Source organism: Pocillopora verrucosa, chromosome 6 (genome assembly GCF_036669915.1).
Source record: "Pocillopora verrucosa isolate sample1 chromosome 6, ASM3666991v2, whole genome shotgun sequence".
Lineage (NCBI taxonomy): Eukaryota > Metazoa > Cnidaria > Anthozoa > Scleractinia > Pocilloporidae > Pocillopora > Pocillopora verrucosa.
In genome coordinates, this window is record NC_089317.1 from 8,637,927 (window position 1) to 8,665,206 (window position 27,280).

The following is a 27,280-nucleotide window of genomic DNA, read 5'->3' on the forward strand; positions in this document are numbered from 1 at the left end:
AATTCACCACCATGATTGAAGGAAAAGGGTATTGACTTAATATCTGTCGTCCTAAGACAATTAAACTTCAAATTCATTGATTTCAGTCGACTGTTCAAACATAAACAATGTAGGTGAAAAAGAAAAAACCTGTCTCATTTTATGTTCCACTACAAAGAAAGATCAAAGAGACATTCAAAATTCTTGTTAAAAAATTTTGATAACATCAACCACGTATTTCACTCCGAACAGTAAAAATCACACGCATGAATGTATTTTTTTTTTATTAACAAGGAAGTTATCAATTCTGGCAAACTGTTCCTCATGATCAAATGAGACAAAGTATGCATTTGACCATAGTTAGTAGAGGAGACTCCTCTACTAACTATGATTTGACCATCTGCTACATTCAGACCTTTCCACCATTTATTTTCCGAGCAGTTTAAACAAATTAAAAGTGTTCCCGTCCACTTCACCTGATTGTTCATACAAAAACGACGCGACGAGAAAAAAAACGTTGCGAAAAAACCTACTTTTATTTGTAAGACAGGATAACCTACCTCTAGGATTGATAGACATTTCGTGCATTTTTATTGGTTTATGTTCAAGTGATGACACTCGTTGCATTTCCTTATCTGCCCCCTCAAATGGCTAAGTAATTTTTCTTCAAATTTTTACTGGGGTAGTAAATTAATGTATCTTCCTTACGATTGGTCGTCGGCATGATAAGTCGTCTTACCATATTTCTCACTCAGATCAAATATTGACACTTCCTTTAAATTGAGGAAGTCGAAGCTCTTTTTTTTACCCTTCATCTAAATTCTTTATTACACGGTAATTCGCAAGGTAGGTTGATTCTATAGATTTTCTTTCGAAGCGTCAAATTGACATCAATTTAAAGCAATTATGAGAAAGTTCCGAGATTTCATTTCTATCAAGAGCTCCGCTCGTGTTTTGGTGAAAAACAACGTCAAAGCAATGAAGAAAGTAATTTAGACATGTTTGCGACGAAAAGCTTCAAATATAACGTGCTCCAATAGCTACATTTTTTTTTTTAATTTTTGGAAATGGTTTTGCACATAAAACTGATTCAACGGAATTGGTATTACATATAACATGTTATGTTCTGGGAAGTCTTATAAAGACGAAACTATCTCTGTCATGAAGAACTTAAAGAGGCTCTAGAGGGTTAAAAAGCTAAAAGCCATCAAAGGGCGATAAGCAAGGTTCGGACCATCGTTTTTTGTAGTAAATATTATCAATCGAATTTTTGTTACTGAGCTGAGGCTCAACGATGGGAGGCGCTCGCCAGTGATAATTTAGCTTTGCCTTTGATTTTCTTCAATTTGCTCCGGTAAAATCTCTAAACATTTTCATAATTTGTTATATTTGTCTTGCCGATCATTTAAAAGCCGAAAACAATTGGGGTTGCAGTGGCAGTTTCCTCGCTATTTGCAATTTCGTGTTCTATCCCTCTATCTTAAATTTGGAATTTTTTGAAAACAGACAGTATGAAGGGCACAAGTATGTTTAACAATCTAGCAAATCTTAGGAAATTCCACATAAAGGAGACGCGATATAGATTGCTCGAAAGATCCGTATTTGTTTGTTGCGAAACATTATGTTATGGAATAGGACTTTGCCAAGAATCTGTATCTGAGCATGCGTTAACTTTCAATTCTGTCGCCTTTTGGAAATCTTTCCCGCGGTGTTTTCTTTCGGTTTACCTCTTTTTCAGGCGTAGAGGACCTATGAATATCACGGATACAGTTGCTGGAAACCCTAGATTCCATGACATAAAAACTGCATTGTGTTACACTGCTTTAACACACCCCTTTAGATAATAATCGTGCGATCGTAAGGAGCCGCCCTGTTTGTTTGCACGTTGACACTTTCATACTTGCGCTATGTTCGCACCCAGATGTCGCGCGGTACAAAAACCCTATGGAGCCTCCTTAAGTCGAATTTCCAACTCTCAGGCGCCAATTATTTCTTCTCTATCGGACATTTATTTCCAGAACAACTCATTTTTAACGTCCATGATTATTAACTGACTATAATACAAACTTCCCGAAGGCAGAAAGGTCTTGTACAGTTCTTAAGGCAAGGTAATGAACTCCATTTTTCGTTCTCAGTTTTGATCATGACTTGACAGTTTCAACGGTTACAACCCAACAATGATTAAAACAATATTATCTCGTAATCTAGAAGGTAGCGAATCTTAGGGAAGAAAAATATGAAGTTGATTTATTTCAGAGCAGCATTTATACGCCGAAACCATAATTTTCATATCTGCGATTGAAAAGTTCATGTCGAATTTTGACACTGAGATTTCAAAGAGTAAGCTAATCATTCCAAAACTGTGTTGAAATTGGTCAACATTTGCAGTTTGCCAGTGACAAAGCTATGCTTTGCTCCTCTTTTCCAACTGATATCGAAACGGTAAATTATTGGGAAATTAGGAGAAAATTTTCTAACTAAAATCCCAAATTACACCTCGCGGCATTATCAAGATCTATTCACTTCCCAGCGGCCGAAGAGACAAAATTGCGCATCAAGAGTTTAATTTCTTTAACATACCACTCATCGGTATATTGACAGAAATAAACTATTCTTTATGAGTCGTTATACCGCTCCACCAATATCAATCCCGAAAATTTGAAAAAAAAATGGCCTTTTTTTATTCCAGAAAACGTAACCGCACTAAGTGAAGAAGAAAAAAATTCTTGTGAAGGATTGGTAAAGGTAGAAGAATGTCAAAATGCGCTCAAAGACTTTGACAATAACAAATCCCCGGGCAATGATGGTCTGCCTGCTGAATTTTACCGATTCTTTTGGCCCGACATCTGCCATGATCTGGTAGCGAGCTACAACTCTGCTTCTCAACAAGTCAAAGACGGGGAATAATCTCGCTTATCCCAAAAAAATCTAAGGATAAAACTATTCTGGAAAATCTAAGGCCCATCTCACTTCTCAACGTCGACTACAAGATTCTCACTAAGGTTATAGCCAGGCGAATCGAAAATGTCTTGCCAACTTTAATAAACCCTGATCAAACCGGTTATGTTAAAGGCCGCTACATTGGTGAAAATATAAGGCTAATTTATGACCTAATACATTACACAGATAAAACAAATCAAAAAGGTATTGCCATTTTCTTGGACTTCAAAAAAGCGTTTGATTCCATTGAATGGAACTATCTCTTAGAAACATTGCAGCTCTTCAACTTCGGCCACGACATCCAAAATTGGATAAAAATTTTTTATAATAATGTTACTAACTGTGTTCTGAATAACGATCATGTCTCAACTTTTTTCTCCCTACAGCGGGGAGTCAGGCAAGGTTGCCCTTTCTCTGGCGTTCTCTTCGTTCTCGGCATAGAACTCCTCTCTAAAGCCATAAAAAATGATCCTACTATTAAAGGTATCCAAGTCAACAAGCATGAGCTTAAAATAAGTCAATATGCCGACGACACAACAGTATTTGTTCGTGACCTCGATTCCGTCGTGAGTCTATTAAAGGTTTTAAATGAGTTTAAAGAACTTTCTGGCCTAGAAATAAACACAACTAAAACCGAAGCAATGTGGTTAGGCGAATGGAAAGACAGAACCGATGAACCCTTTGGTTTTAAATGGCCAAAAGAACCTGTCAATGCCCTTGGTGTCTATTTTTCTCATAACCAAGAAAGTGCTAATAGACTGAACTTCGGTGAAAAAATACGTAATCTTGAGAAAACGCTAATCACTTGGCAACGGAGAAATCTAACTCTTTATGGAAAGATAAACATAGTTAAAACACTTGGGATATCTAAGTTAATTTACTCAGCCTCCGTGCTCTCTGTTCCAGATCACTATATCCAAGAAATAAATAAGCTAACTTTCAACTTTATTTGGGCAGGAAAACCCCCTTAAAATAAAAAGAAACACCATAATTGGAGAAAAGAAAGATGACAGTTTGAAAATGTGCGATTTCAATATCATGGAAAAGCACTCAAAATAGCTTGGGTCAACAGAATTCAAGATGACTCACAAGCCTCCTGGAAAATTATTCCTAACCAGCTAGCTCTTACACAAACATGGTGGTCTTGCTTTTCTAACAAAATGCAACTTTACACCAAGCACACTAGACCTCGATGATAAGCTTCATGCATTTTACAAAAAAAGTGTTAGATTATTGGTGCGAGTTTAAAATCTCAACGGGCATCGATTCCAAAATAAATCCTAAAAACGAAATAGTGTGGAATAACAGAAAAATTCTTATAGGAAAAAAACCTGTCTTTTACCAAACTTGGTATGACGCCGGTATTACTAAGATAAGCGACATTTTAAACCAAAATCAGAAATTTTTGAAATGGCATGAATTTGTCACAAAATTTAATTTAAATGTGCCTTTCACCACATACTATGGCTTGGTCAACGCAATCCCAAAAGACTGGAAAGCTATTCTTACAAACCCTATTCCAAACGTCACACACGCGAACACTACTGTAAACAGCCTAAGAACCAGCTCTATTTACTCTTCTCTTTTAAACACCGTCTTTGTTCCTCCCACTGCCGAAACCAAAATTCTACGCCACGGATTTACAAAAACTACCATCAAGAACGTTTATCTTATGCCATTTAAAGTAACAAACGAAGTTAAAATAATAATGTTTCAGTATAAAGTGATTCATAACGTGCTTCCAACTCGCGCCACTCTTTACCGAGACGGCATTTCAGAGAGCCCCTTATGCAACCTATGCAATACAGAAAAACAAACTTTGCATCACCTATTAATAAACTGCACACTAATACTCTACTTCTGGATTCTGTTTCAAGACTGGTGGCACCAAAAAACAAATGAAACAATAACGTTATCCACAAGTCATATACTCTATGGCTGGCATTATAGGACAAAGCATTGGCAAGTCCTAAATTATTGCCTATTGTTAGCCAAATATCACATTTTCTGCACAAGCCTTTGCGGAGACATCTTAGATTTTCAAATCTTCCTACTGTTCATCACTGGAAAACTTGAAATCCTAAAAGAGATCGCGACCGCAAAAAAAGAACTTCCGAAATTTTATCGCACGTGGGCTTTTTTACTTTAATTTTTCATACTGCTGTTGTTTTTAGGTTAGACTTATACTTAACTTCATTTTTGAGACCTGTATGTTTACTTGTGATTGTCTTTTAATTGAAAAGAACTTTGTAAACACGCCAACCGTAAATTTAATTAATGTTAATTGTATTGTAATACATGTATCGTAATGTAGTGTATGCATAATTTCTGTAAGTATAAGTATCAGTAGTGTTAGTAGCAAGTACAATGTAAGTGTAATTAATGCTGTAAGTAGTGTAAGTGATCGTCTTGTAAATAAAATTGTTTAAAAAAAAACAAAAAAACAACAACAAAAAAAACAACCAAAAAAAAAAAAATTTCTTTGTTTTCTAAATGGTATAAACCAAAAAAAAATAACCTACCTCAACATCGGTAAAAGTGTAGGATATTCATCTCACCGCTTCACAGCTCGGTAAATATCTGCATCTAGTCACCGCCACCTCGGTAAATGATCGTGAAACAGTGGAGATGATCACTATATGGTTTTTAGAGCGTATTTCTTTAACTTCGTTGGGCAATTTAAGATTTTCTTCACATGTTTTTCAAACGCGACTTCTGTTCCGTCTTTCGGAATCTGTTGCTAACAAGGAAGACGTCCGTCCTTCTTCTCAAAAAGGTCAACCGGGTCTCTTAATCTCACGATCCGATTAAGATCAAGATCAAGCGTCAACAGCAGAAGAAGAAGGACAAGAGCCAACCTAACTTTTGGTAACGAGACGTTCCATACAATTAGTGTTTAACGGCTTGCGGGGAATAAAAGAAGAACACAGACTTGGTGCCACTTTTACGAGTCAAAGGATCCCGCTGAATCGCCATTAAGAGCAGTTGTGTAATTGAACTGAAACATAACTTTCATTTATTACAAAGGCGCGAGGTGGTTTGTCAGTCTCCATTTATACTCAAGGATAGAGAGAGGCATTGTAAAAGGTTTTTTCGCCCAGAGACACAGCACAAACAAATAATTAATGATATCCACGCGTTCTGTCCGATGTAGTAATATGTATGTTTGCTTAATTATTTCTTGGATTGTTGTAGTAGTTTTGAAATGATAAGTAGTACTTTTGCGCTTGTGGATTATAAAGGAGAGTAGCAATCGTAAGGTATCAAGAGATAATGTTAGATATCATTCACGGAAGTCACAAAAACGTGTCTAGCACATGAAGTGGTGGCTATCAAGTCAAAGAAGAAGTATGCTGCAGAAACCTTTTCCGTATCTCTGCAAATTAGAATCCATTAAGTCATTATTAAACTGAAAGTAACCTGGTCTTTGGACAGCTGTCTTTGTACATTGAATGTGCTCAAGAATTCGACGATGAACGCCGCCATTTTGAATCTTGCTGAGCAGCCTAGCCGTTTTATCGTGACGTAACCGAGTCTCGCCCCGAGTTTTTCTCTGTTTGAATAATTTAAAGATCGAAACTGGACTCTAGTTTCTCTTCAGAAACTTAACTCATGGTGTGCGGTAAATCTTTAGGAGCACTTTCTAAAAGGGGAGAGAAAAGGCTTTGTCTTTCTAATTCTCCTTTCTTAGCTATTTTTAACGATAAGTAAAGTACTGATTTTTTTTTCTGGAAAGAGCATATCAGCAAAAGCAGAGCCAAAAAGGAGAATTAATTGGACAAAAAAGGGAAAGGTACATAAAAAAACTTAATGAAAATGAGAAGGTATTGAAAAACTCTGGATTTTAGTCAATTTTTTAGTCTCGAGTTCTCAGCAGTTTTTTTCATTAAAATAGGTCCAGAAGGATGAAGAGCCGTCAAAGAATTAACGAAACTTTATTGAAAACAAGGCAAATATTCTCGTAGTATATTTATTTATGTATTATTCAGTTAAAGTAGGAAATTTAATTTTTGTACGTGTAATTTTAATATTTCTTTTTGTTTTGTTTTAAAATGCGAGGCGATCAATGCCGTCAGCTGAGAAGGAGTCGACTTAACCTTTAATAATTCTAGCCAACATATCTGATTTACGGAGGTCTAGAAAATGCAACAGGAAGCTGAAAGCCACATTTTTTAGGGTACAACGACAATCTAATCCAGGATGGAAGATGCCCATGGTTTGAAATGTAGGTAAATAATTTTTTCCAATTGAAGATGAAATCAGAGATAAGACATGTATTCATTTTCAGTTGGTCGACACGTTTGTACAAAAGGTAAATTGGAAATTTGAGAGTTCAAAAGTTAATTTCGCTTTTCACTCACGGTTCCAAAGATTGAATGTACAAATGATTTACATAGGTGAGATCAACGCCAAAATTTTATGAAAAAAATTTGGTAAATGCATTAAAGGTTTGAGTTCACTTTCAAATTTTTCCTATATACTACAGCAGTTACTGTAAATTAACCATTTTAGTAACAGTTCCTTTCTTTCCTATGTAAATGGACAGCGTAGGATGCAAAAAAGGAGTTTTTTCTGTGAGCTTGTACAAGTATGAAGATTGTAGCTTTTTTTTCCTGAAATGGCTTGAGCAAGAAGCTCATCTTTTGCGTTCCCGCCAGAATACAAAAGATGAGGAACTTTCTTATCATGGTGGGAAAACGAGGCTAATGTCTTTATCCGGGAGCATTAATAAGATAAAGTTATTGTTACCACCAAAATGTTTGGATTAGGTAAACTTCACTTTCAGTCTCCGGAGGTTTGCAATTTATTACGGTCAATATGATATCGATTCTGACAAACTGTTATTATAAACCGAGGTAATGAAATGTTTTCCTACAGGAAAATTTACCACCATGATGGAAAATGGTATTGACTTAGTGTATGTCGTCCTAAGACAATTTAATTATTAGTTTTGCCTCTAAATTTTACTTATTTCATCGAGTTCAGTCGACTGTTCAAACATAGACGACGCAGGTGAACAAAATGATCCTTTCTCACTTTGTGTCCCCCCCGTATAGCACGATCAAAGCGACATTATTCAAAATTTTTATTTAAAAGGGAAATGATTATATTTATTTCACCATCTGCTACATTCAGACCTTTCCACCATTTATTTTCCGAGCAGTTTAAACAAATTAAAACTGTTCCTGTCCCCTTTTTCTGATTGTTCAAACACAAACCACGCTACGAGAAAAAAAAAAAACGTTGCGAAAAAAGCTATCTTGCTTTCTACAACAGGATAACTTACCTCTAGGATTGACAGACGTTATATTTTTATTGGTTTATGTTCAAGTGATGTCACACGTTGTATTTCCTTGTCTGCCCTCTCAAATGGCTGAGTAATTTTCTGTTGAATTTTAGTCTGTTAGTAATTTAAGTATCTTCTCTACGATTGGTCGTCCGAATGATAAGTCATCTTACCATACTTCTCACTCAGATCGAATATTGACATTTCCTTGAAATTGAGGAAGTCGAAGCTATTTTTTTTTTCTGTGCATCTCACTCAGCTCTTTGCTACATGGTAAGTAGCAAGGTAAGTTGATTCTATAGCTTTTCTTTTGAAGCCTCAAAATTGACATTATTTCAAAGCAATTAGGAGAAAGTTCCGAAAATTCATTTCTATCAATAGCTCCGTTATTGTTTTGGTGGAAAACAATGCCACAGCAATGAAGAAAGTAATTTAGCCATGGTTGCGACGAAAAGCTTTAAATGTTACTTGCTCCAATAGCTACATTGTTTTTCATTGTTAGAAATTCACCTAAAATCGATTCAACGGAACACGTTATGAAATCTCATAAAGATGAAACTATCTCCGTCATGGAGAACTTGAGGAGGCTCAATAGGGTTTTTGCTCAATGTTTGCGCGCGCATCAGGGTAATGTTTCTCTCGTAACTTTTTCGGTTTTTTTATTCATTTCACGGTCATTAAAGCCATCAAAAGGTTCGGACTTTTCGTTTGCTGTAGTAAATATTATCAAAATGATTTTCGTTACTAGGCTGAGGCTCCATGAAGGAAGGTGCCTGCCACTGTTAATTTGGCTTTGCTTTTGATTTTCTTCAATTTGCTCGGGTGAGATCTCTCAAAATGTTCACAATTTGTGCAATTTGTCCTGCCGATCATTTGAAAGCCACAAAAATTGGGATTGCAGAGGCAGTATCCTCACTATTTGCAATTTTGCGTTTTCTCCTCTATCTCAAATTTGGTCCAGTGAATTTTTTGAAAACAGGCAGTAGGAAGGACAGAAATGTGTTCAACGATCTAGCAAATCTAAGGATATTCCACCGGAGGAAACGCAATAAATATTGCTCTAAAGATTCTTATTTTCTTTGTTGCAAAACATTGCATAATGGAATAGAAGTTCGCCAAGATCTGTATCTGAGCGTGCGTACACTTTCGAAGCTGTCGCCTTTGGCAATCTTTTTCATCGTGTTTACTGTTTGGCTGACTTCTTTTTCAGGCGTAGAAGGCCTATGAATATTACAGGTGTAGTTGCTGGAAAACATAGATTCCATGACATAAAAACTGTATTGTGTTAAACTGTTTAAGCACACCTTTTCAGGTAAAAAACACTACGGAGCTACCTACATTTTCAATTCTCAGGCGCCAGTTATTTCTTCTCTATCTTACATTGATTTCGAGAACAACTCACTTTCAGCGTTCATGAATGATAATTGACTGTAATACAAACCTCCCTAGGCAAAATGTTCTTGATCAGTTCTTAAGGCAAGGTAATAAACGCAATTTTTAGTTATTGACATCACTAGATGCGCTCATCTCCAAATTTGCTTTCTGTATTTTCAAAGATTTTTCTCCGATCTGAACATTAATCATGATTTGAAAGTTTCAACTGTTACAACCCAACAATGATTAAGACCATGTTATCTCGTAACGAATATTGGGGAAGAAAAACATGAAGTTAATTTATTTCAAAGCAGCATGTGTACACCGAAACCACGTCATATCCGCGATTGAAAAGAATTTTGACACTGAGATTTCCAAGAGTAAGCTAATCATTCCAATATTGTGTTGAAATCTGTCAAAATTTACAGTTTGCAAGTGACAAAGCTAAGCTTTGCTCCTCTTTTCCAATTGTTATCGAAATGATAAATTATTCGGAGATTAGTAGAAAATTTTCAAACCAGAATCCCAAATTGCACCACGCAGCAAATTTTCATAAATATATTTTTTTATAGTATGTACTACAGAGATGAATAGTGCTTTACGCGTGGGCTGCTTGGCTGGTTTGGAAGTTATTATCAAGATCTATTCACTTCTTAGCATCCGAAGAGACAAAATTGCGCGTCAAGAGTTGAACTTCTTTAATTTACCACTTCTCGATATATTGACAGAAATAAACTAATTTTTTTGTTTTCTAATTGGTATAAGTTAAAAAAATAACCTACCTGAACATCGGTAAAAGTGTAGGATATTTATTTAGCCGCTTCACAGCTCGGTAAATATCCGTCACTAGTGACCTCCACCTCGGTAAGTGATCGTGAAATAGTGGAGATTATCGCTATATGGTTTGTAGAGCGTAATTCTTTAACTTCGTTGGGCAATTTGAGATTATCTCCTCAACGATACTCTGACGATGGACTCAAGGCCTTAAGCAAACCTCTTGCAATTGCCATAGCAATAGTTCTGGCTGATAGACTCGTGTTTGTCTTGTTTTACCGCTGTCGACATTATTCATTCTGCAGTTTTCCTATGCATATTTATGATTTATGCATACATAGCCATGTTCAGTGCAATCACTAAAAGGTAAATGACCGTCGTTGATTCAGAATAAGAACTCACGGGAGCAGAAGAAAAAAAAGGGACAGGAAGTGTATCTTGGTTTTTTGCAGCCATGGTGATCATATTTGTCTGCTGTTGGTTCTCTTATCTTATCGTCATGCTTTCAGTCAATAAAGTATAAAAAACGCGACTTCTGGTCCGTCTTTCGGAATATGTTGCAAAACAAGGAAAACCTCCGTTCTTCTACTCAAAAGGTCAAACGGAGTCTCTTAATCTCACAAGCCTATTAAGATCCAAATCAAGCGTCAACAGCAGAAGGTTGACGACGCCTGAAGAAGAAGGACAAGAACCAAGAATGGTTCGCGATAGGAAAGTAACATTTGGTGACGAGACATTCCATACAAGTCGTGTTTAACTGCTTGCAGGGCATTAAAGAAGAACACAGACTTGGTGCCTCATTTACGTATCAAGAGTTCCTGCTGAATCGCCATTAAGAGCAGTTGTGTGATTGAACCAAAAAATGATATGTAATATGCATGTTGCATAAATAGTAATATGCATGTTTGCGTAATTTTGTTTTAGATTGTTGTAATACTCTTGAAATGATGGCTGGTACTTTTGCGCTCGTGGATTATGAAGGAAAGTAGCAATCGCCACCATTTTGAATTTTGCTAAGCAGCCTAGCCGTTTTCCTGTGACGTAACTGAGTCTCGCCCATCTCTTAGCGATTTGTTTGAATAATTAAGAGATCGAAACTGGAATCTAGTTTCTCTTTAGGAACAACTCGTGGTGCGCGGTAAATCTCTCTGAACACTTTCTAAAAAGCGGAGGGAAAAGGCTCTGTCTTTCTATTTCTCCTTTCTTAACTATCTTTCATGATAAGTAAAGTACTGCTTTTCTTTTTCTGGAAAGAGCATATCAACACAAGCAGAGCCAAACAAGAGAATTAATCAGACAAAAAAGGGAAAGATAAAATAAATTAAATGAAATCAAGAAGACAGTTTAAGACATGTTGGTCGACACTATGATACCAAAGGTGAATTGGAAATTTGAATTCAAAAGTGAATTTCCCTTTTCACTTACGGTTCCAAAGTTGGTATGTACAAAAAATTTACGTAGGTGAGATCAACGCCAAAATTATTGAGAAAGATTTGGTAAATACATTAAAGATTTGAGTTCATTTTCAATTTTTGCTGTATGCTACAATAGTTCTGTAAATAAACAATTTGGGTTACAGTTCCTTTTTGTCTCCCATGTATATGGAAATCGTATGATGCAAAATAAGAGTTTTTTTTTTATGTGAGCTTGTACAAGCATGGCTTGAGCAAGAAGCTCATCTTTTGCATTCTGGCGGACACCTTTTTCGGCCAACAGGAAAACAATATTGACATATACAAGAGGAACTTTCTTATCATGGTGGGAAAACGAGACTAATGTCTTTCTCCGGGAGCATTAATAAGACAAAGTTCTTGTTGCTACTAAAATGTTTGTATTAAGTAAACTTCCCTTTCAGTTTTTGGAGGTTTGCAATTTTTGATGCTTAATAGAACACATGTGCGATTATTTCAAACTTTCAGTCTTTTTCAACTGTTTGCTCCAGTGTTTTTGGTGACTTTGGTGTTCTCTTAGCCCATAAGTTTAGTTTGAAGAAGTGAAATAAGCACTGGTTTTTTAAAAGACAGGTTTGCATAAGTGTCGCTTTGCTGTAATGGTTTTTGAGACAGCTTTCTCTTTCTGATCACTTATTTTGAATTGAGATAAAGTAAATAAAGACCCCGAGAACGTAATTTGGGGGATATTTATTAGAAACCTGCGTTATTCAAACTTCTAAGCTTTGATAGTTATAGCTAGGCATGCCGATCTGATTAGTAGTCATATATAGTTTTCATATTCCGACCAATATGAATCGATTCTGACAAACTCTTATTATAAACCGAGGTAAAGAAATGTACTCCCACAGGAAATTACCACCATGATTGAAGGATAATGGTATTGACTTAATGTCTGTCGAGCTAAGACAATTTAATAATTAGTTTTGCCTCTAAATTTGACTGATTTCATGGATTTCAGTCGACGCAAGTGAACCAAAAAATCCTTTCTCACTTTATGTCCCCCATGTATAGCACGGTCAAAGAGACATTGTTCAAAATTTTTCGTTTAAGAGTCTTGATAACATCAATCACGTATATCACTCTGAGCGGTAAAAACACAAACATGTATGAATTTTTAATAACAAGGAAGTTATCAATTGTGGCAAACTGTTCCTTATCATCAAATGAGACAATGTACTTTAAGTGAAAATTTATCTCTAATGATATAGGGAAATTTTTATATTCATTTAACCATCTGCTACATTCAGACCTTTCCACCATTTATTTTCCGAGCAGTTTAAACAAATTAAAACTGTTCCCTTTCCCTTCTGATTTTTCAAACACAAACCACGCGACGAGAAAAAAAAAAACGTTGCAAAAAAAGCTATCTTGATTTCCACAACACGATAACTTACCTCTAGGATTGACAGACGTTATATTTCATATTCAAGTGATGACACTCGTTGCATTTCCTTGTCTTCCCTCTTCCAATGGCTAAGTAATTTTCTGTTGAATTTTTAGTCGGTTAGTAATTTAAGTATCTTTTGTACGGTTAGTCGTCTGAATGACAAGTTATCATCTAAGTTCTTTACTACATGGTAAGTAGCAAGGTAAGTTGATTCTACAGCTTTTCTCTTGAAGCTTCAAAATTGACATTATTTCAAATCAATTATGAGAAAGTTCCGAGATTTCATTTCTATCAAGAGCTCCGTTCGTGTTTTGGTGAAAAACATTGTCACAACAATGAGGAAAGTCATTTAGCCAATGGTTACGACGAAAAGCTTTAAACTTAACTTGCTCCAAATGGTTCTGCACCTAAAATCGATTCAACGGAATTGGCACACGTAATGTTCGCTGAAATATCATGAAGATGAGAATTTTTGCTCAATGTTGACGCGCACATCAGCGTAATGTTTCTCTCGTAGCTTTTTAGGTGTTTTTTTTTTTCATTTCAAGGTCACTAAAAGCCATCAAAAGGCAATGAGCGGGGTTCAAACTTTCGTTTGCTGTAGTAAATGTTATCAAAATGATTTTCGTGCTTGCTGGTGTCAATTTGGCTTTCCTTTTGATTTTCTTCAATTTGCTTGGGTAAGATCTCTCAAAATGTTCACAATTTGTGCAATTTGTCCTGCTGATCATTTAAAAGCCAAAAAAATTGGGTTGCAGAGGCAGTTTCCTCGCTATTTACAATTTTGTGTTTTCTCCTCTATCTCAAATTTGAAAACAGGCAGAAGGAAGGACAGAAATATGTTCAACAATCAAACAAATCTTAAGATATTCAGAGGAAACGCAATAAATCTTGCTCTAAAGATCCTTATTTTCTTTGTCGAAAAACATTACATAATGGAATAGAAGTTCGCTAAGATCTGTATCTGAGCATGCGTAAACTTTCGAAGCTGTCGCCTTTAGGCAATGTTTTCCACAGCGTTTTCGTTTCGGTTGACCTCTTTTTCAACCGTAGAAGGCCTATGAATATTACGGGTACAGTTGCTGGAAACCCTTGATTCCATGACATTAAAACTGTGTTGTGCTAAACTGCTTTAACACAGCTTTTCAGATAACAATCATGCGATCATATGGAGCCACCATGTTTCTATTACATGTTGACACTTGTAAAGCTCGCGGTATGTTCGCACCCAGATGTCGCCTGGTAAAAAACACTATGGAGCCTCCTCAAGTCGAATTTCCAACTCAAACTTTATTAAAAATAACTGACTGTAACACAAACTTCCCGCAGGCAGAAAGGTCTTGATCAGTTCTTAAGGCAAGGTAATGAATTCTAATTTTAGATATTGATATCACTAGATGTGCTTATCTCCAAATTTTCTTTCTGTTTGTTCAAAGATTTTTTCCGTTCTCAATTTTGATCATGATTTGACAGTTTCAACTGTTACAACCCAACAATTACAAAACCATATTATCTCGTAATCTCGATAGTAGCGAGTCTTGGGGAAGAAAAACATGAAGCTAATTTATTTCAAAGCAGCTTGTGCACACCGGTAAAAGTATTGGATATTCATCTCGCCAAGATTTTCTGTTTTTAACACTTTTCTTAATTATCAATGTTTTCATTCGAAAAAAATTTATTAGTTAAAAAGGTGGCTTGGAAGAATATGAACTAAAGCAGTGGAAGATGCAGCCGAACGCGTTTTACCGTCAGTCGGTTTTGGGTGGCGTGGTCAGAAACAGGTAATCAATGAGGTGAGGCATATTTTCAAACTCTCAGTTACTGCGAAAACTAGGAGAAATGACTGTAAAAAGATTATTGATATTTGAAAACTTGTTTGCAATTTTAAAGATATTTGAAGATCGAGAGGCAGCTTAATTGGTGAGTTCTGAAAGACCTTGAAAACGCTGACTATCGCTACTACTGGCCGCTTTTTTCGGCAGCTGATGTTGAATTTAAGCCCGTTTTTAGTTTAGTGGTTAAGCTCATACAGATCCTCTTTGAGCGTTGCTTAAATAGAAATTCGATGTGTTTAACCTCAAATCTTGCTCAAAACATGTCTGAGAAATTTACACATTTTATTCGATATTCTACCCGCAATTTCAAATCAACCTCGATCGTGCTGTGCGCTTGCCTGATTTGAAATTTGTTTGAGTGTTGATGGCTGGTGGGAAATTTTCAGTAACTACTTTAGAACTGTACACGTTGATACCTTATCTCTGACCACGCCATGCCGCGCCATTTGGTCTCATCAAGTGGAGATGATGACCAACTTTTTAAAAGACTTTTTTCTGCTTTTGTGGCAAATGAACAGAGAAGACAAATCAATCGAGCGATATGATATACAAGTTTTGATTAGCGAGGATACTGAGGCATTACGGGTTTTGGAAAACATTCCATTGATTCCCTTAATTTGGTAAACAAATAGGATCTCCAGTGGTCGAAAATCAGCAGAACAAATGATGACAAGACACTGAAATGACGGTGAAAAAGACCACTTAGAGTAAAGAGCCTTTCTTCTGAACAGCCATATCATTGAAAAAGCTCAAGTAACGTGACATTTCAAGGGAAAAAGATCTATTGAACAGAGGGAATACTTGAAAAGTGTGGGTGAGAAAATGTCCAAGGCCTTGAAGGTAGAAAATCAAGATATGAGTAGTCATAACGGATGTAAAAAACCCAAACGTTGAAATGAATTTCATGACCACAGGAAAAAGAATTTGTCACCAGAAGTGTGTTTAAAATATTCGTGTTGTTGTGTACATATCTAAACTTAGGTTAGACAATTTGAAACCCATTTGAGGAAGAACGAATTCAGAAATCACCCGCATGTAAACTGAGGCGGTAGAAAGTTACTTAAACCTTTAAACGAGATCGCATCGAAAAGTTGTTTTTCTCTCTATACCTCCATACATTGCTTTCGAAACAGGCGATAATTCCGGTGTTTCATCAATATTTACAAAATAAGCATTAACAGTTTGTGATTTGATCTTATTTTTCCACCTTAATTTCGTTAAAATATGCAAGAGGGCAAAAAGTATGTGTTATCGGTAGGATCATGAGACATCTTTTTTTGAAAAGTGGTGAACGATCGGGACAAATTTGATGTCTACCTTTGAAAGCAACTGGCGTCTGGTGCAATAAATTTGAAAATCAATGGCAGTGTTGAGTCGAAACACATTATTCTGAATTGTGCTAAGCCGTAAGTTTTGTGGCCTATTTTTGCGAATTAGCTCTAAAAACGTTATCTAAAAATATAAAATCAGGTTGTGATGAAGAAAGACATCTTACCGTGAAATCTGCATATCTCCTGAATTTGTTGAATAAAGACGAAACTTCCCGTTTTTTACGTAAACGGGATCTTTATGTAGAGACAGAAGAACGAGATAAGATGAAGCAAAGTTAGTGGAAAAAAATGTTGTACCATTCATGGATATCTTGAATATGAAAGTGATCTTCGCAGTGATGGATGTCTTGTGGAGATGCTGAATATAGCAGAAACTGAGATCACTCAAGGGCGTTAAAATCTATGGAATATCTTCCTCAAAGGTTGGATTTGCATTAAGCATTTCATTTCCTGGGGTGTTGCTAAAGCGTATTCATATCGTGGCCATAAAAACCAATAGGACGAGCTTAAAGATTAATATCATGGAATTCTCTTAAAGTAAAAGTTTTTCTTCTTCTGTTTATATGGAGGCGGTTTTAGATCAATTTATGCTGTTCTCGCATTTCCCCCGGTGACAAAACATGCGCCAAAAATGGGACCGCTTCAAGTTGTTTAAAACGATGCACGAAAGCTTGTAGTGTAAAGAAAAATTGCAGATGGGGAGTTTGGAGAGAATGAAATCTGTGAAAAATACTTGCACTGAAGGCAGTGCGTAAGTAACGGCCAGGTGATCCCACATTAAATGCATATTTTTCTTATTTTGAAATTTCCTGGATATCAACACTGAGAAATTCTGTGGGTAGTCATTATCCCCAGGTAAATTTTGGGACTTAAAATCGTACACAAGTTAAATTATTTAAGCCTACTATGATGATGTCTGCATCGATGCACTTTTGTCTCGATGTGGAACAATAACCTATTTAGAAAACCATAGGGCGGAGTTATCGTCGACGGTCTAACTCGGTATTATATGAACTCTAAAAAGTGTAAATTCAGCAATTCATTAATGAAACAATCAGAGCCTCGTAAGCCTTTTTTTTTGGAGTTTTGGATTCGAGCCTTTTTTCGTTGCACCATAATAGAATCAATGAAGCTTTTGAGAAGCCTTGTCAATCTCACCCTTTCTTCTTACTCTTCTATGCATATGTTAGTTTTTTGACGCAGAGACTGAGCCTGCGTGGCTACTCCGTCCAGTGTTTTTGAAGAAAGTTGTAATGTTTTTCAGTATTATCGATACTAGGACTTCATCTGTAATATCAATGGTGAAAGCTAAACGAAAACTGAAAAAGTGTACAATGAAAAAGCCCAATAGGTGGTCATAACTGCTGAAAGCTTTTGACAACTGAATAATAATGACACATTGATAGCGAACTAAACCGCAACAATAGCAGCTAGCCAACCTGCTTCATCAATAATTGCGTTATCGTTCTAATGAAAATCGTTCTTCATTTCTTTAAACGTTCCCTTCTGTAGAAAATATCATCGATTGTGGTATGTGAATAGACGTGTTCATTCATGCTTTCAACTGCACTTATCCCCGGACATAAACAGTGTAAGAAGTACTTCATAAATTTACACTTCGTTATCTAATAGGTAAGGGGACTCTCCAAATTCATTTACAACTGATCATAAGTAGCCGTATTGCTTTTATCAGTTTGGAAGCGTTGTTGTAGGAAAGGAATGAAGAAACCCAGCGTTATGGCAGCCAGAACGTAATTTATAGATGAAATTTTGAAACTCAGGGTTGAGTCAGAGGGTAGAAATGTCGATGCAGAATTTGCAAGTTATTGTCAAATTTTCGAAATGAAGATAACCGGCTGTGAATTCTCTTGTGTTTTTACCTTTTTAAGACTATACGACGTCGATGTCAGTGAAATTTAGTTATAATTTATTATCTAGCTCAGTTTGCTCTTTTAATTAAATAAAGCCGCAAAGCTGTATTAGGTCAGAATTAGGGACAATTTCCATTTCTATAGATAGGTTTTAACCCTCTGATTGATTTGAATTAATTTATATAAGTTATTTAACGTTATGAGCAACTCAGCCTTCGTTTATCGAGCAAAAAGTAAGACAAAACAAAAAGATTACAAATAAAAGGGTCGAAAATTGAGCCGAATCATTTTATTAAATACGAATGAGCATATTTGATTCTTAATTGGTCAATAAATAAGCTAGTATAAAAATTGAAATCATCAACAGTTTACAAAAAAATTTTAGGTTTACACAGTCTTGATAACAACGCGGATATTAAGAAAGATGTTTTTTCGTCTTGTCACGAGCGTGGGACAAAGAAAAGATTCTGAGTCCCCATGAGGAATAGGAGTAGGAAACAGATACTATCCGACAAATATCCGCTGAAGACGAAGGCAGTCAAAAGAAAATTTCAAGTTTGTTTTTGTTTTGTTTTTTTTTCCCTTAGTCTGTTTTTTCATGGGGAAAAACTCAGTTTTAGTTATCCGCGGAGAGAAATCTGACATGGAAAGGACAGGTGTATATATGAACCACTTTCAAGCCTTTTGCGCAGGCAACACGCGATTAGATATTTTACGCACCTCTAGGGGTAGTCATGTAGCCGGCGGTGCCATTAGAGACACTAGAAACATTATTTATATGTTCTTTTCTCTTTAAGAATTATTGAATACTGACACCGATAAGCTTTGTAGGGGTCACTCTTTCTGGCCAGAAGTTCTGTGTTCAAGTGTTCTGTTTGAAGAAATGGATCCGAGCCAAATGCGTCGTGATAAAATTGGTGGATAATTCTCTTAGACAGAGTGCGTACAATAAAAAAAACACCATGCCGATTTGAGGGATATTACCAATGAGGATCGACAAGGAAAAGACAGCGATATAAAATGAGCCAATAACAGTGAGCGAGCCAGGTGCTAATAATTCACGTTGCGCGTTATCAATTTACGGCATCGCTTGACTGTCCTATCATCGTCCGGGTTTACAATTGGATCTTATTTCTCCAACCATCCCTCGCATAGAAGATCTTTGTCTTTTCCGTTGGAAAAATGGGAATAACTAATTTCCATTAGAATTGTCCTAAAAACATATCAGTAGCTAAAGACACACTTTAGAAGGCCACAGTTTGGCACCTGAAAGGTAAGAACACAAATTCAAATTTGAAAGAATTCATACCAGCATGTGTTGACATTTAAAAATTTTTATGTTAGTAAAGAAGCTTTTAAAAACTCCAGGTGTACAGTTTGATTTGAAACACGGCACAGAAAACTCAGTATGTTACAAATTTTCTCGTCATTATCAAAGAGACGTAGAGGCACAAAATATGAGAAACAGCTTATGATTATCATTCGGCTAAGTTTGCGCTTGGAAGGAAGTAGAGTGACAAGGCTTCGTTTTGACGATAATAGTGATTCTTCTTTCAATTTTAGCAGGCAGGTGTAATATCTTTAGTTGGAATTTGGAATCTTTAATTTGTCCCGTGCTTGTGACATAATGAATTCAATATATTCCTGACCTGCTCGACAGAAGACAAATTCTCCTGCTTCTTTTTGTACTTGAAGATATATTTAGAGCCAGAGCCAGTTAAAGTTTTTTCTGTCACGCTTGGAAATTATTGCCTAAAATTGGGCCAAGTAAATGTCCCGCTTTCCCCAGTCCTCTTGTTCAAAATTTGGCGCGGCCATTTTCCTCGCGCGCGAAGAGCAAAAATTCGCCAGGCTTTCCCCCCCTTTGTGGGGGGAATGGTACGAGTACACAATTTCTAGCCGCGAAATCCCAAATCTACGAGGGAAAAGCTTTCTTTTGATACCTTTTTTACCATATAGCGTTCAGTTTTCGAAAAATACGGCGGTTGTGAAAAAGCACTTCGACACCATCTATAAGTTCAGAAATTTCTGGTTCTAGTGGACTTTTGAAAGTGATATATTCGAGTTTATTGCCACCCAATTTTGAAAAAGTAAAACCATACTTCTCTAGAAAAGGTATTTGTCTTTCGTTTTGTGGAAAAATGGTTAATATTGTGAGCTTCAGAGGGTGAATTTTTGTTTGAAAAATTAGTAAAAATCTTTGCATTTGATCGTAGGCCATTGAATTTTGGGCTCAAGTTTGAGCTTGTGTGGGAGCCAAGAAGAAACCTCTTCGGAGGTCTCCTAAATGTTCTGCGAGAAGCCGATTTCCACTCGGTGAGTTGGCAAGAGAAAAATGTAACCTCCGTGATGAATATTTATCAAAAAGTAAGAAGTTGTCGGCATTAAAAAAGAGAAATAAGCGTCTTCAAGAAAAGAGTGAGAAAGTACAAGAATGCATAAATCATCTCGTGATAACACCACGTTCAAGTGCATTTGTAATTTCAAAAAACACCTCCACTCACAATGACTCTCAGTGACTCACAATGAACCCCAGCTGTTTAAGGACTTATAAAACAACTGTTTTATTTTTCATGCCTTGTAACATTTTCATGAATAAGGAGTTGAGGTAAATGTAAGTTTATATTTAACTGTAACTGATTATATTAAACCCAAAGTTTTCTCTGTTTACATACTGCTCATAACCATAAGGTTCAATTTCATTGATTAAAATTATAGAAGTTCTTCCTCATTTAATTCAATCACCTGGAGGAAAAACATTTAGAAGTTAATATAAAAATTCAAATTGAACTATTTATAATTATATAATCTGTATAATACATGGCTGAAAAAACAAAGTCAGCAAAGAGGGGAATGCCCCTACCAAGGAGGGCCTAAAGTATGAAATTGTCATGAGTTAATCCTGATTGTGCATTTTGAGAGGCCTTTTAAGTCTGCTCTTGGCTAAAGTTATACCTCTGCTTGCTTTTAAAATTATCAACTGTAACTTTATGTCATATAATATATGAGAAGTTTTCTCTGTCTACATACTTCTTGTAACCATAATAAGTTTATAAGTTTCAGCGCTTATAGTAGTGGTTTGCCTTATTTAAGCTTATATGATCATGTGGAGGCATCATAAAATCCAGAATGAATACTACTATTTGATAGTGTTTTACTATTTCCTTGTTTTACTGGTGTCTTTTCTTTGTGTAGCTCACACCATTTAACACAACAGTTAAGCAATGTCGGTTTCCAAAATAAACTGGTGATTTCTGTATTTAGTGTTGGCTGATACCAAACGAATTCCAATAGCCATAGTAAAATTTTGCTTGCAAACACTCTGCTTTTGCATTGTAGATCATCACTCCTTTTTTTTCTCGGCTGACAATGAGCTTGACTTGTCCCTTTCCTTCGCCAAGCTGCTTGATAAATCCACCACAGTCCATAAATTTGTCAAACAAATGACATAGTCTTCTCAGACTGAAAAAAGTAATTGTTACAGAACCTGGCTTCTCTTCTACCTCTACACCATACCTTGTTAGACCAAGAACGTCCTTATGTAAAATGTTAAAAACCTCCTGTGCCATAGGGAGATCAAAAATGACCATCCACGGGTGCACTTTACTCATCCTTGGTGATAGCCGGCGATCAATGGCACATTTCGCCCGAATCATGCAACGCTGTAGCATTGGACACAGTTCGCCAAGTTTATATTAAGGTCGCTCTCGAATTGCTCCAAAGTTTCCTTTCACAGCTAATTCAGCAACCTTGTTTAGCCGGTTGAATGTGATATCTAGATCCCTCAATTTCTGCCCATTAGAAATTCTTCGCTCAAATTCTGACTTGCTATGCTTAAGGGCTTCTTTTATTGAAAATATTAGTTCCTCTTCGGTGGGTTATCCGCCATCTTGGATTTTGGAAAACTTTACCCCAGGTCACGCGCAGCCAAATTGAAAGTTGGCCCAATTTCGAGCAATAATTTCCAAGCGTGTGTATTGAGGCATTTTGTATTAACTTACACGTTTTGTAATAATGGTTGCGGCATCTTTTCATTAACTTATGGATTTCGTCATAAGTATCGAGGTGGTGTGTTTATAAAGAAACATTCCAAGGTAATATGGAATCCATAATGAGGGAGAGAAGAGGAACTTACACTGTAGCTGTTCCAGGCGCATTGAAGGTTACTTTGGGCAACGATCGACAATAGTGTTGCAATGTTAATTAAGAGGGAAAAACTTAAGAAAAAGAACGAAATATGGACCAGGAAATACCTCGTAACTCTTTTACAACAGAGTATATACATACCAGGAGACGTCAAAGTTCGCAATTTGCAATAGTTTACAAACTAAAATAGCAAGGCAGGTCGAATTCAACACTTTTGCCCTTTAGTTTTTTTTTATTCTTAATACAGAATCTGAAGGTGAAATGTTAGGTAAAATCCGACCGAATTGTGGATCATAAAGCGCACAAGTTATCTCATATGACTATTAGAAAACAAACTGCTAAAGGCGTGAGTTTTATGGCGGAATAAACGACGGCCTAATTCTCGGGAACATGGTGATTGCTCAGGGTGACAGCGCTGTAAAACTCAGGTGCTGTGAATGATGTTACCCTACGTTCGATGCATCGGAAAGGATAACAGAGCAAGCTCTTGTTGTTTATATAAAGGGCGGACGATGTTTCTTCTGAGGCTTGCTTCACTGCGGGAGATCGCCATGATGAGCAAACCACGATGGACCATAGTATGACCATAGACGCTCTGACGCCGTCGTAATTTGTATAACAGTTATACTATAATAATGAGTTTGACTATATTTTCATCGTTCATGTTTTGTTTCTGTTTGTCACCAAACTATATCTGCTATACGTATGTTAGCTGTGTTTGAGTTTTATTATCGTACGTAAACTAATTGATCTAATTGAGCGCCAAAACTTTCACAACTCGGAGAGTCCATTTCTTCCTCTCTTTGGTGATTTTAGTCTTTGCTAAAGTTATAATAACGTCTATCAAGGCGCTTGGCATGTTCACAAACCCTTGCTTGGTTCTGTTGCTACTTGCCAGCACTCTTAGCAAAAAAGCTAGAGGGGAATTCGGAAAATGGTCAGACATTGTGCAAATCGGCAGATGACGTGACAGCTTTAGCCCAGCTCCGTGTTTTGTAACCTGATAACGCGCTCGTTAAACCGATGATAGCGCGAGTTATATCCGTACTTTATTATGATATAAAACGGGGAGGCAGTTACAAAATGTTTCATTATTACAAGATCCCGCAGAGCAACGACACGGTATCACATTTAAGACTTCATCCAAACAAGATTTTAAAACAATGAAGGTGAAAATGAAACTCTCGAGGGAAAAATAAACACAATCTTTCAGCACAGTGGTAGTCTACGACAGATTCGAACCACTGATGACTGAATAATGAAGACTCATTGAGAGAGAATCAAAAACGTAGCAATCCCACCAAAGCCACTCGCTATATATTCAGTCGATCTTCGCGTTATCATTCTAAAATATTGCCTTGTATATCAGGATATAAAATAGATTCTACGTTATTGGATGCTTTCGACAGGAACCTTTATCATTACTGGTATATCATTGTATGTGTTTAGACGTATTTTCACTCCACTTGTGCCTTGGTATATATAGCTCAAAAAGTGCTCTAGCAGGCAATAACTCGGCAAAACGTAAGTAAACTTGCAATTTTCAAATATTCTAAACGTATCCTTTTTGCAGAGCTTAAAATTTACCATTTTTCCAATTTTATATAAACACACGAAGCTTTGAACAGCTTGTAGCTGGCACAGCTGCCATATGAAGCTAGTGTGGCTTACCATTCATGCGAGTTTTTTGGATTGGTAGAGCATCGGTGCTCATAATTTGCCTATAGTTTTAGGTTTGATTCACCATAAGCACTCATAAGTTTTTGTTTTACCTAACCTCGTGAAAGGTCGAAAAAAATTTCTCCTGGATTCGAAATTTGTTTTCATTTGTATTTGAAAGCCCATTCGTGCTTTGTTTTCATAGAAGAATAAATTAAGGATTGACAGTGTGACTTGAAATACGGCAAAGAGAAATTATTTATTAATAACGCATCGCCATGACATGTAGCGGTACCAACACAAGGAAACATCTGATATGCTTTATTCGGCAGAGTTTGTTCTTAATTGGAAGAAAATACAGTGTTGGAGCTGTGGCTGGTCAGAATCAGCGACGGTTCTTATTTTCATATGACAAGTTTTGAGCCTCCGATTTACATTATGAATTCTTTGGCTGTTCTGTGCTTAGGACTCTGCCATTTGCTCAGCGGAATATCCATTTTACAGCTGGAAAGACAAAACGATGAAATTAAGAGATCCTCGCAGCTAAGACCACTACTGAAACGAGTAGTTGTAAATAGGACCTGAAAAAATTCAGGCCCGTACGGGATTTGAACCCATGACCTCTGCGATACCGGTGCAGTGCTCTACCAATTGAGCTAACAAGCCAACTGGGAGCTGGTCAATGAATTGTTCTTAGCTGCGAGGATCTCTTAATTTCATCTCTCCACCGCAGTGCAAATATTAGCTCAATTGGTAGAGCGCTGCACCGGTATCGCAGAGGTCATGGGTTCAAATCCCGTACGGGCCTGAAGTTTTTCAGGTCCTATTTACAACTACTCGTTTCAGTAGTGTTCTTAGCTGCGAGGATCTCTTAATTTCATCTCTCCACCGCAGTGCAAATATATGAATTTTCATATATCTAAAATCTTAAGACAAAACGATTCTAACAAAACAAAGAAACAAGAAATAAAGAAGAAAAATCGAGAACAAGAAAAAAAATTTATCGCAAATGTTTGTTTTGAATACGCATGTATATGTTTGTTTTTCATATTTAACAATTACAGATATGACGGAGATAATTCAGAACTTAGCAATTATGTTTTTCATATTTAACAATTAAAGATGTGACGGAGATAATTCGTAACTAAGCAATTAAACCTCTTAGCATTTATGTTTATATCAAATTTCTTTGCTCTTATGCATTCATTTTGCCCTAGGTGGTGTAAACACAGTAATCGTTAATTTTCTAAGGTATGGTCTCGGCCATTTGAGTTAAATGGTAAAACAGGTAAAACCTTTTTTTCTGAATTTGTCCAAAACGGTATTGATATTAAAACTGAAACTGAGCTTGTAATTAGTGCTAATCATCATAGTTGCTAAATATGTATAACATCTCAGCAGGCAAGTTGATGTTTATCGAGAAAACAATGAACAAACCCTTAAAAAACCCCTGACAATCAACTATTGCGTATTTTGTTTACATTTCGTTTTTCTAGCAAAGCAAGTTTAAGAGAGATATAATGTATACGAGTATGATAGATTGCTGTCTTATGAAAAATATACCGAAGAAAACTATCGATTGTGGGTGTTATCGTGCAAAAGATATCAATCAACTTTAACTGGCTTTTGTAAAGAAGTCTTCAAACATGGCAAATATATCAGGTTTCTCCACCTCCTGAAAACCGTAAAAGCATAAGCTTTTTTACTTCAATATCGGTATTTCAATTTACCAAATCAATTTGAAATCTTTAATTGATCTCACTTACGAAATTCCCACTGACATTTGTTGAAATTTTCTTTCAATCTCAGTTTTTGTATTCCAAATAATCTGAGTCTCTCGTTACTCACACGATGCGTAATAGTATATCTTTCTCTAGCATTGTTTCATTTTTACACTCTTGCTCTCTTTCAGTGTTTTCGTCATCCCATGTTGTTCATCGTAATAAATCATGAATGACAGCAATGCAACCTCAAAGTTTCTTCAAAAGCACTCCGACTTTGGACTCAAGACCTTGAGTAAATTTCTTCCAATTGCCATAATAATAGTTCTGGCTAATGGACTCGTGTTTGTCTTGTTTTACCGATGTCGTCGACTTCGCACCTCTTCTAACTACGTGCTTCTCAGTTTGGCAATTTGTGACTTCAGTATTGGCGCTATCGCTATTCCATACTTCATTGTTCATAATTTTGGCATTTCGCCGCCACAAATGAATTATGGGGTTTACGCCTCGCATACATTACTAGTCATTTCAGGTGCTTATCACATACTCTTTATTACTGGGCTCAAGTACATGGCAACTGTCAGTCCACTAAAACACCACTTGGTGACCAAGAGCTTGGTTTTTAAAATTGTGTTCGGCATTTGGATCACTTCTACTGTTTTTGCTATCATTCCTGTCGTTTTGCCTGATGCTGAGGTATCTGCACGTTGGGAAGTTATTCATACTGCAGTTTGTCTTGTTGCAGTGTTCCTTTTCCCGTACATATTTATGATTTATGCACACATAGCCATGTTCAGTGCAATTACTAAAAGGCAACGACCATCGTTGATTAAGAATAAAAACTCGCGGGAGCAGAAGAAAAAAAAAAGTTACAGGAAGTGTATCTTGGTTTTCGCAACCATGGCGATCATATTTGCCTGCTGTTGGTTCCCTTATTTTATGGTCATGCTTTTATTCCAAATAGGACTAAAAGATTTGCTTAGCGTCATTGAAACTGTTATGGTCATTCGATATATCACATCTTTGGCCAACCCTCTTCTCTACACGTTTTTCAAACGCGACTTCTGGTCCGCCTTTCAGAATCTGTTGCAAAACAAGGAAAAAGTCAGGTCTACTTCTCAAAAAAGTCAAACAGGGTCTCTTAGTCTTACGAGCCGACTAAGATCCAGATCAAGCGTCAACAGCAGAAGGTTAATGACGCTCGAAGGAGAAGGACAAGAACCGAGAATGATTCCCAATAGGAACGTGACCTTTGGGGAAGAGACGCTTCTTACAAGCCGTGTTTAACTGCTTGCAGGTGATGGACACTCCACTGAGTAAGGTTTTTTTTTTGCCTAAGAAAACAGCACGAAGTCATAGATAAGTTGGACTGAACACTCCGCGGGTATTGGATTAAGTTTAGCTCATTAAACCAATCACATTGCAAAAATAGGACCGGCGTAGCACCTCAAAAGCACGTACAATTTATTTACCAGTGATAGAGCATTCTTTTAACATTACTTTTTTTGTTTGGTATATTATT

The 27,280-nt window shown here is 36.5% G+C and overlaps 1 protein-coding gene across 3 annotated transcripts; it reads left to right on the forward strand.

Annotated features, from left to right (window-relative positions):
- Positions 1–7,005: 7,005 nt before the first annotated feature.
- LOC136282002 (octopamine receptor beta-2R-like) lies at positions 7,006–27,229 on the forward strand. Of its 3 annotated transcripts, none has more exons than XM_066169073.1 (2): positions 7,006–7,144; positions 25,950–27,229. In XM_066169073.1, the coding sequence occupies exon 2, from the start codon at positions 25,987–25,989 to the stop codon at positions 27,043–27,045; it is 1,059 nt and encodes a 352-aa protein (XP_066025170.1). In that variant the 5' UTR covers positions 7,006–7,144; positions 25,950–25,986; the 3' UTR covers positions 27,046–27,229. The 3 variants fall into 3 exon arrangements, with proteins under 3 accessions (XP_066025170.1, XP_066025171.1, XP_066025169.1); XM_066169074.1 differs by lacking the exon at positions 7,006–7,144 and adding an exon at positions 13,353–13,397; XM_066169072.1 differs by lacking the exon at positions 7,006–7,144 and adding an exon at positions 19,397–19,505.
- Positions 27,230–27,280: the final 51 nt, after the last annotated feature.